Source organism: Idiotropiscis lumnitzeri, chromosome 4 (genome assembly GCF_059441095.1).
Source record: "Idiotropiscis lumnitzeri isolate Australia: NSW breed Sydney's pygmy pipehorse chromosome 4, RoL_Ilum_1.0, whole genome shotgun sequence".
In the NCBI taxonomy this organism is placed as follows: Eukaryota; Metazoa; Chordata; class Actinopteri; order Syngnathiformes; family Syngnathidae; genus Idiotropiscis; species Idiotropiscis lumnitzeri.
The window spans coordinates 12490405-12501740 of NC_142394.1; the positions used below are offsets into that span (position 1 = coordinate 12490405).

The following is an 11336-nucleotide window of genomic DNA, read 5'->3' on the forward strand; positions in this document are numbered from 1 at the left end:
TCATCACAACACTGGCCCTTTGGGATAAAAGTCAAATTCGTTTAAATAATGACCCGTAGTGTTCATTTTAAGGCAGTATGTTTAATGTAGGTCTTGTATTTGTATTTTACTCATTAAATTGTGCAACCTTCCTGTCTGGTGAGTACATACTAGTACTGGTGGTCTCAGAAAAGCTTTTGCCTCATGGGACAAGTGGAGAGCTCGTGCAAATTCATCTTTTTGTTGTCATTTGGGCAGCTCTGTAGCTATTAAGTGCTTAGGCCCGCTTGTGCTGTAGCTGTGTCTTGAAATAAAGCCCATTGCCAGGGTTTGTTGGAGACCATCTAAGAGGCACAACATGCTAGCAGGCATACCATCTGTTACCCTGTTCATTATCCGCCTATGTAAGGTGATCTGTATTTTATGATAGATGATTATAACCCTACCTTGTTCCAGCTCTATGTGCTAACAAGTCTGTAACCAAAGATAACAATGGCTGTGGATAAAAAGTGGATCTACACAGTATCACTGTACGAGGCACAATAATAATCCTATGCAAAATGCACTTATGCACGCAGTTTTCATTTTAGATTTCACTTCTCTTTCTCAGCAGATATGCAATTCCCCCATTGCGCCATTTCTTTTTCTACAACTAATTTAGGGCCTCCTAATAAGGCACATATTGGATGGGACAAAAGTTATAATACCTTGCGTGTGTGTGTTGTACCAGACATTCATGCAAGCAAATCGAGCACAACCCCCCCCACCCCCAAAAAAAAATACAAATACACACAAAGACAAGCTGTTAATTTACACAGACTTTCTTTATTTACAGATGAATCTCTTGACATATTTATCTGTTGGCATTGTCAAGGTGACGCAATACTTGCGCGTTTTCTTTTACTTTGGAGGTTGCATTTCATGTGTTTATTCTAGGTTTTTAAAAACAAGAATCCAAATATATTCCTGTAGAAGGCCAAAACCAAATAAAACACTTTTCTTTTTTTTTTCTTTTTTAGTTTTAAATGTAGTGAGAAGAGACAGGTGCTTTTATTCAAGTAATGAACCGGTTGGGGCTAAGGGATAGGGATGTCAGACCGTTTGAGAGCGCAAACAAAATAAAAGCGTAATTACACTGTAAATGTAATTTGGTGGGATTACATAAACCATGGTTCCAAACTTGTACTGAGACAGTGTCACATGAATGTGACGACGCTGAGGTTGCTGTGTACGGTTGTGGTATCTAAAAGAAGGAATGAGCCTTGGTTATGCCTGGGCCGGAATTATTTCCATATGTCTTGCCTTCTTGGCCGAAATATTGAAATCGGATTTGTGGAATTTATTTACACTAGGCTACCCTCACTATTGCCATTAGTGGCGCATGGTAACGGGCATGGGATGTCATTGTCTACATTTTAAAATGAGTCCAAAAGAGTCGGTCTGAATGGTTTGACTCTATTACAAAAAGGATTTCCAAAACTGAACACGAATGCCTGCATAGGTGACGAATGCTTTTCGTATAGGGTCAGAGACGTGGCGGCCAGGTCGCAGGGTGGGGACTAAAGTGGTCGGACTTCTGATTGTAGCACTGACCGGAATGTTGAATGACCTTCAAGTGGGCCAGCGATGCGTGCTTGCCAAGCAACTGATTGGAGTGTGTGGCACAGCAGAGGAGAGGGGGAAGTGCGGGCGGGGAAGAGTCCACTGTGAAACAGAAGGTTTGAGGTGGGAATAGACGCTGAGAGTTGGCGGTAACACGAAGGTGTGTGTGGCGGTGGAAGGGGGGGGGGAGACATGAGGAAGATGTAAAAACTGTTGTCAAGATTCAGTTACTGATTAGTAGTTCCGTCGCCGTCTCCACATCCCAGGATTTTGACGACAAGGCCACTATTACTGCATTCTGGAAGAGAAATGCACATGGGAAAATCAAACAAAATATAGCAGGGGATGTTAAAAATGTTAGAGTGATGCTTACTTTTTCAAAGCCCATGGCACAAAGTTCGTCTATTTTACGTGTGTACTCCAGACTGGAGACGGGAGCGCCAGCGTAGACGTGAGACCAGAGCCTCGCTGTCTGTTTGAACATCTCTGGGTTCTGCTTGTACTGTGGAACAAACAAGCATTTCCATGAAAGGGGCTCAGATGTGGCACCATTGGAATATTCTATTGTCTAAAGACAACTGGTTCTCAAAGTTTTTACAGAAAGAATGCCAGGACAAAACCCTTAGCTCTCCAAGTTCTAGCATCACGTCAGGTGAAAAAGATTCAGTGCAAATGTATTACACTTAAAAGTGAAAGACAACTGAACGGAGGTACCGTAACTTGCAGAATACAACAAATTGATTTAAGCCACATAAAATCATACTTGTTTTAAATTACGTCTAAAATGTTTATGAGTGGGCATCAGTTAGTATAGTCCAGGAGCGGGATATGAGAGCCCAAAATGAACTTGTTCAAAACCAGGTAAACTTATATATGCTTTAAATCAAGCCTTCGTGCAGTGTGCCACGGCACCCTCGACTCTCTCCATGTTCAGATCGAAGTCATTGAAGGGACCAATAAACTCTCCATTGGAAATCATTATACTTTTATTGCTTATAACTTCGAAAAATGGTGATCAATTAGCACCAAAATTCATGTGGACAGTCCAACCTATGACCACTGCTACACATCAAAAGGGTTAACTACTCCGTGGCCGATTTATATGACAGTGAGGAAATGTGGACGTGAGCAGAGCTACATAGCTACATAGAGCTCACACATGCACACTGCTTCTTTGCTCACGACCTACGACATGCCATCCAATTTGAAACGTTCCAATGCGGTCACTTTCGGCTATGGAGTCGGCCTTCCTGCTGGAACTTTTTTTTTTTCTCCTCTCGAACTTTTTGTTCACTGAACAATGCCGCTCCCAAAGCACATGCCGCTCCGTGATAGCGTTGAAGAGAGCGATGATGTTCGATGAGATCTTTATCTGAAATCGGCGCCCACTCGCACTCACGCTGAAGCTGGCAGCTGCGAGTGGTGTCGGACATGAACGCGACTGCTTCGGAGGCAACCCCAAGACATGAAGACGCAAGCTCGACAGTAAGCCGCTAATGGTGTTGTGCTAACATCTTTTGCTAAGTTGTTATTAGGTGTGCCGTTATCCTACTGTTAGCCGCGGATGGAAGGGGGGCGTAAAGATCCATGCCCACCTGCTGGCTGTTGTCAGCTGCGTCTGCCGCCTGAGAGTTGACACAACTTTAGCAAAGCTAAATATTTGAAATATAACCAGTCGTGGTTCATTGGCACATTCTTGCTCTTGTCCGCTTCAGGCTATGTAAGTGGAGAATCGATCTGCACGGTATTTTTGATTTTGTGAAGGTGATCACATGAGCGCACGTTTGATGTCAATAAATCCAAACAATTGTGCAGAACGCTTTTATACTTTCACAGGTTGGAGTGGAAAAAAGTAGTAATGTACATTTGCATTTTGAAGGCGATCGGTCGGGAACTGACAACTCGAGCAATATTACCTCGCTTGCCTCCCTGTTGTGACGGAGACGCTGAACCCAGAAAAAAATAACAACCCAAGCTCCAAAAGGGGGCGTGCCTATTTGTTGTAAAAACAAACCTTAAATCACGACAGAGTCTTTTGGAGGGCGGGGGTGATCATTTTAGTACTGATGTCATTTTTACACGCAAACCCATTACATAAGTGCGATTGTAAACATCACTGAGGTGTCCCTTTTAAACTGATTTAAATAATTGAATGTGGAATATCAACACACTTTGTACATTTCTCCTTCAAATTCAACAATACTGCAGTTGCTGCAGTTCAGTGGCAATATTGACTTTGCTTCCTTGTTTCCTGTATTTTAACTTTCATCTAATGTGATATTTTGTTAAATGTCAGTCTCTTAAAAGTTCTTGCAGTATTTAATTATTTATAAAAGGGCAAACAAATTGTGGATAAATGTATAGTCACTGACCTGATTGGCTACCACAGCATCCTGTGGATCATCTGGCTCTGCAGCTGCCAATAAAGCTTGTAGTGACAAGAGGACTGTCCTCAGCGTCATGGCCGCCGCCCTGAAAGATAAAAATACAGCTCATAGTTTAGATCAACTCTTACATGATGTTCACATTTAATAACAGTCTATGTCCAATGAGAAGCCTGAATGATAAAACATTTTTTGGTGTATTATCTTGAACACAAAGGTGTTGGGATAAAGAATTGAAAATTGGAGTAACTGATTATTTTTTTTCCTTAGTGGATGGATTAAAAAAAAAAACAAAAGCTTGCAAAAGTAGAAGAGGCTTTTTATCTTTTCTTTGGACAGCAATGTTAAAAAGGCTACTGATTATTCTTTCTCCTAAAACGGTATACGAAGATTTAAGCGTTGATATTAGTTAGTCAAATTAAAACATTTTCAAGTTCACTTTACTTAAAATTTCTGGCAAATTGAAGATGTAGTAAAGTACAGCTCTTAAGCAAATAAATGAAATGTGATCACATTTTTCACATTTATGCTTGTAGCGCACCTCCTAAAAATAATTATAAAACTGAAAGTATATTCATATTCAGGCGAGTCAAAATGTAAGCATTTCTCAAACCTTAAATAAAAAATTCTAGATAATTTACAATAAATCCCAAACTATCAACCTGTGTGTAAATGCTTTTTGTTGGGCGGCACGTTGGGCAACTGGTAAGCACGATGGCCTCACGGTTCAGAGGTCCAGGGTTCAATTACAGCTTCGGCCTTCCTGTGTGAAGTTTGCATGTTCTCCCCGTGCCTGCGTGGGTTTTCTCCGGTTTCCTCCCCGCATTCCAAAAACATGCATGGTATGCTGACTGGAGACACTGAATTGCCCCTAGCGGTGATTTTGGAGTTGTTCGTCTTTGTGTGCCAATCACAGGCTGGCAAACAATTCAGGGTGTACCTCGCCTACTGCCCGATGACAGCTGGGATAGGTTCCAGCACCCACGCGACCCTCGTTAGGAGAAGCGGCTAAGATAATGGATGTTTTTTTTTTGTTTTTAAATCCACCTGAGTTACAACTTTCTTTGCAAACATTCCCCATGTCAAAATGTGGAGACGCGCCTTTGGATATGATGCGACCATTGTATGCAAAAAAATAAAAAATAAATCTATGGCTACATTTAGTTGTTAGCGCTTTCAATCTGGTGCATTTTATAGTACAGAAACTACGGAACAAGTGCAAATTCACTGTGGTTGTGCTTGCATTATTGAAAAGGGCTAGAACACTTATGGCACAGTACTTAGCCCCAAGGCTTTGTATGTGGTGTCCAAACTTTTCCACTGCTGCATACAGAAAAATCGACGAAAGCAGCAGCCCGTTTTTGACATTCTTCACCTTTAAATTATTTAAGATGTTAAAACAACCAACGAAGACAAGTACACTCATAAAACTGTCCATACGAATAGTTACTTTTGGAATATGCCAGGTGGCGATAAAAAAGTTCTGCATGCCTGGTGAAGGCAATATGCGACACTGTTGAGACACACTCACCACTGGTCTTTGAGAATGTCCAAACATATTGCACCTGTGACTGAACTGATGTTGGGATGCCAGATCTTTGTGATAAACCGTACCTGAGTGATAGAAAGAACGAAAAATTCAGTTACAGATCATGCAACTATTTAGAAAGGAACCATTACAAAATACATAATAAAACAACAACCTACCTTGGGTGGATTGAAAGGATATGTCTCTGGAATTTTAATTTCTAGTTGGTATCTACCCCCTGAAAGAAAGGATCAATGATCATTAGCAGATAAAAAAGAACATTTTCAATAATCAATAGAGAGGTCAGGCATTAGGCCCTTTTTAGCATATTCAAGTGTGGATGCATGTATATGTCACTGTTGATTTCTACCAAATGGGACAAACAACTACAAAATGACAACACTGGCAAGGAGCTACAATAGGCCATGACTCACATCCAGACGCTTACACACGGCCCAACCAGCCAGGTACCTGACATCATGCCACTTACAGGCACAGGAACTACACTAGAGTCCGTGTTAATGAATGCTTGTCCCAAACTATTTTAGAGGTCCAGCAACATCAAATGTTTGTGTAGTTAATGCTAAGGTGATGATAGTTGCGTTAATCTATGTCATTCTTTTCTCGTTGTCAACTTGCTGTGCAGCCTTATTTCTCAAAACAAGTTTGCTCACTCACTCGATCCGCCGTCGCACAGGATCCATGCCACCACGCTTTCATCCCATCGCAGGCAGCTTTCTTACTGGCCTTGCACGTTTTAACTAATCAACCAAGTCCAGCTCTACCAACAAACCAAGTATGTGCTCCAACCTTCAGCACCAGCTTCTGACCAAGCTTCTAATATGACCACATAACCAAAAAATCAAATGGAAAACTTTGTAAATCCACGAACATGCAAATCTGTGGGTGCTGAAGTGTGAGTATGCAGAGTCTGCTGACAATATGTTGCCATGTAATTCACTAAGTAATAGAAATTAATACTAAAAAATATATGTTATCTATAACTCACAACATTTTCTTAAAAAATAAAAAAACTAAACCAGGAACTTCTTTAAATAAGTCACCTTTAAAAGGCATTTCAACTTTAAATATTAGAAACACAACATTTAATAATAATATTCAGACCAAGCAGTTTTCCTACTACTTTTACCAATAAGTTATATGATGTTTAACATTGACAAACCTGTTTTTCACTTGAGCTGAAATGTGGCTGTTGTGACTGTGGCAAAGCCGTGCCACAGGTTGGTTATTATCTCCAGAGAAATACAAATTTAGTGCACACATACCATTTTATTGATAGGCTTCTGAAATAATTGACAATATTTATTTATCTTGAAAATAAATAGGGGTGCACCAATTGATCGGTCGGGATTGGGAAGGGCACAGATTTCTATAAGTTTCAGAAATTTCCCATTCGTGCACCCTTAGAAATAAATTATTTAATGTTTCCATTTATGCCGTATTTTCACAACCATAGGGCGCACTATACCAAAGAGCGCAGGCACAGCTGCAGTCACTATTTCGGTATTGAACACATATTGGGCGCACCACACTATTGGGCGCAGGCATGACGGAACATACCTTAGCTTAGCATGCATGCTAGCGTATGTTTTGAAAAAGGCTGAGTGAGTTCGGTTGTACTTCATTGTAGTATTTAATAATGTTATTGATCAGTCCACATTCATAAATCCATCAAAATCCTCGTTAGACATTGTCAATGTCATTGTCAGTCTTGGTTCTCCTCATATGTGATGCCAGCTTTTTGTGAGCTGTGCAAGCAGACACGTTACCTTCACAGTACGTGATCACACAAATTCGATGAAGGCATGTCACTAGTCACCATACTATGTGAGGTAACAGTTTCACATCAAAACCTAAACTATCACCTAACATCAACCGAACAGCATAATAGCAAACAATTCAACAAACAGGGAACAAAGAAATGCAATTTATGCAAAACATGCATCTCTCATGTCATTCACATCCCGAGTGCTGCAAAGCATTCTGGGAGTGCTGCTGGTCATATGTCACAAGTGGTGTGCTTTGGGAAGCGTCTTGTTTTTTTCAGTATTTTGTTTTAAACCGTGACCAACAGACGGTTCAAATGCTCCCAGTCAGCACAGTGCTTTGTTGCATAATTCTTTCACCAACAGAAGGTGCTACACACACACACACTGTGTAATGTATTTATAACAAATCTGCATATTTTGCAAGTGACCCTGCTGCCCGGCTTTTTTTTTTAATACAACATTTCACACACTTACGACAGTGTTGCTGGTTTGCAGTGCCAACCACCTGTTGATTTCAGCATGGCGTCCATGTTAATTATGAAGCAAATGATTGGCAATTAATCAATATCAAGCTACAGTCATCATTGTGCAGCGGTAAGGTTGATTATTTGGTTCAATGAACAGAACTTATGTCATAAAACTGGATCATTAATTCACATTTTTTTGTATTTTGCTTTATTTGGTTTACATACGATATAGGGCTAAAACTATACTAAAAATAATGCGGGGTTATTTTCACGGGCTGGAACATCTTAATGGAATTTCAATTAATTTCAATGGGGAAAATTTGTTTGACATACAAGTAAATTAATTTTGAATTTGGTCAGAAAATCACTCAATGTACTACTGTATTTAAAAAGTATCTGTTACCTAATTTGAGTAAAACGTACATGCATACAGGTTCGTAAGACGCTATAGTGTCAACCAAGTTGGGCTGGACATAAAATCTAAATTACCCACAATATCACGTGTTGAGCTTTTTTTACAAACATTTTGTGAACGGTTAGAGATTGGTGGACACTGGTCTGGGTCTAGTCATGTGGAAATCAAGATGGTTTTATTAAACATACATGCGCACTTTGGAATGAAGTTAATGGCTGGAATGGAAGCAAGACTAATGTTAGCAGCCAGTTCTCCAGAGGCATCTCACCACATGGAAAGTTCTCAAAACGTAACCAATTTTCAAACAGTAAACACATAATCCAAGCATTTCCGAATGAAATTACAACACCTGTTCAAAATAAAAATGCTACGCCGCTATGAGTACCTATTAAGACTTCGGCCCATTGACTCCACCCAAGTTAAATATGAATTGAAGTACAAGTGTTCAGTGTGACTGTTTTGTCCAGTCACAAATTGAACACATTGTATTTTTGTAGGGTTGCACAGTGCCTATTTTAAAAGGCTTTGTTGTACGGACATTGTGGGAATTGTAAAAATCTGGGTGCTTTATTGATCATACAGGGCCACTTTGAAGTGAAGTGATAAGTTGAATGAAGAAGAATAAAGTTAATGGCTGATACAATGGTAGGTGTCTCCATGAAGTCCCCAGGGGCCTCTCACCTTCATACGGTGTGTCAGGTGGCCCTGCTATCTCCCCTTTAAGTTCTGTGAAGTTCTCGTCCACCAGATCCACCTTAATCTGGTTTTTGCTCGTCTGAAACGGTGAAGAAGCAAAGAAGCAGTGAGCAGGACAGACTGGCTGCAAAGCGTTAATGAGCTTGCTGTCAAAACACAAACCTGCCAATGCAGCATAAAAATGACATCCCACACCACGAGCAACAGCTATTTCAACTGTTATCCAACCCCCAACTTGTTGAGAACCATGACCACATTTGGAGCATCAATAAACATATGAATCAAATTAAACCGTGACAGAGTCGATGACACAGGACTTTACCGAACTATCTTTGATGGCTAACCGAGCTAGCGGTTACCTTACGGTGATAATGCGCTAGCTCAGGCACCCCGAGTAAAACAGTTTAATTTAACTCTTTAAACGTGCTTAGTTGTGTTTTACAACAGCGTGTTAGTGGCCAAGTTATCTCACATCAGCTCAATAACAGCGCCTAAGAGCTACTTTTAGTGAACCTGAACAGCGGCTCGCAAGTTAGCCCTAGCTAGCTATCCGGAGGTTAGCTGACAGCTGAGCCAGCGACGCGTCAGTGGCGTTCTTCTTATCATAGGCAGCCAAGACAAAGAAAAGGAAGCGGAATGAAACGGACAAATACGTCAACTGACCTCTTCGCTTTTGAGCACCTCCTTGAATTCCCGTTTTATCCTCTGAACTGCGATGTTAGCCATGGTTTTCCACCCGGTTTCCCAGTGCGGTTTGGGGCCTCCTCGCCGCTGTCTGTCCGGGCCTGACGAACGAACGTTAGCTTGCTTGTCGTGCCCACAGGAACACACAGCTTTGTACGGAACAGCCTCCAAAGTAACCGCTGCTACGTTGTGCTCCTGCAGCGCACCGGGCTGACGGTCCGTTTATCCGCGTGGCGTTGTAATTAGTTAGAGCGTGCCTCTCTATGTGTGTGTGCTCCCATCAAACGGTTAAGAATTGCAAGGTTGGAAGCAACAAAAACATTTTAATGGCAAACTGCATGAAGTCTGGCTGCGAGCGAGCCATGTGACGCACACTGGCATTCTCAACGTCTCCTGTCATTGGTTAATTACTGCGTGACGTATTATTGTTTTAGCGTAATCATAAGAATAATTAATCATAACTCGGCGTTCCCACATGCCATATTAAACTGTTTCTTTACACCTGGTAATCAAAGCTGCCCCAATAATATAATATGCATGTAAGGAAAAATACATAAATTACATGTCCAAAATACAGCAGCAGTCACGTTTTGTGTTTAGTTATCTTGAAACAAAATGTAGCTGGAGTAAAAGTGATTCTAAGCATTCTCAATATTAAACGGCTGGACTGATTTGTGTTGTAAATATGTTGTAGATATTTTAATTAAATTTGGCCTGGTTAAAAAAAAAACACATTTGAGATATTTCAACACAGACAGCACTTTTGGCATTTATGTGTGATATATTTATCATCCAGTGACTTATTGTGTATGGGTTCTGCAACTCAATTGGACATATCTTTAACTCCACTTCGAGGTATCTAAAATTTGATTCTGACTTGACATAATTTCAGCTACCGATAAGAAAACATAATATTTACTTGAATTGATTAGGGGTGAATGAAGGCTTATAATTCACGTTGGAGTTAAAAATATATATACAATATATACAATTCAGTCATAATTCATTTATAGATATACATAATTCACTTGTGGATATCTGCTACGGAATTCTACCTATCTGAAATGGATCAAGTGACAAGTATCTACAATTTAGTGGATATCTGCTACTGAATTGTAGATATCTGAAATGACTGGAATGGAAAGTCAGAACCAAGTTACAAATATCTACAATTCACTCACAGAGAGATCCATAATGTGCATGCCAAAAACACACATGAATGGCAAAACTCATTTGTCCTAAGTGAAATGACATTGCAGGAATCTCTGTAATTACGTTTTGACCAGCTGTTGTTGCAACGAGTCACAATTATGATCTGAATGAATATTCTAACCGTTCAACATGTAAAAAAAAACGTGCATTGACAAGGATGTTGCTAAGGTTAATTGCAGACCTTCAAACTTATATTTCAAATGTTACATCTGCTTGGCGCTAATTATTTTTGAGTCATCTTGAGGAAGATGAAAAAAGTTAGGAGCATGTCTCAGCAGAAATGGCATTAGCCCATTGCTCTGATCACATTGGTAGAGGTAAGCCAGCGCTTCTATTTTTTTTCAATGTTTTCAGTGTGTCACTCAAATATTGCATCGTTACTCATCTGAGCAGAAAAGACACATTAATTCCAATATCTATTAACAATTTTTATTTTCACAAACCAATGAAAATCTTCAATAAACACTGTTAAACATTCAGTTTTCCATCAACAATGGGGGGAATCTAGAATTTCATTTTTAAATATACCTTTACTCATAGACAAATAAACATAAAATACTGTACAAAATAGGCAAACCT

General features: G+C 40.1%; 1 protein-coding gene across 1 annotated transcript; it reads right to left on the reverse strand.

Annotated features, from left to right (window-relative positions):
- Positions 1-784: 784 nt before the first annotated feature.
- LOC148338156 (ubiquitin-conjugating enzyme E2 K) lies at positions 785-9927 on the reverse strand. The gene is made up of 7 exons (XM_088294432.1): positions 9525-9927; positions 8847-8940; positions 5673-5731; positions 5497-5579; positions 3954-4053; positions 1955-2083; positions 785-1879 (listed from the first exon to the last, which is right to left on the reverse strand). The coding sequence occupies exons 1-7, from the start codon at positions 9585-9587 to the stop codon at positions 1805-1807; spliced, it is 603 nt and encodes a 200-aa protein (XP_088150558.1). The 5' UTR covers positions 9588-9927; the 3' UTR covers positions 785-1804.
- Between the last annotated feature and the right edge of the window lie 1409 nt (positions 9928-11336).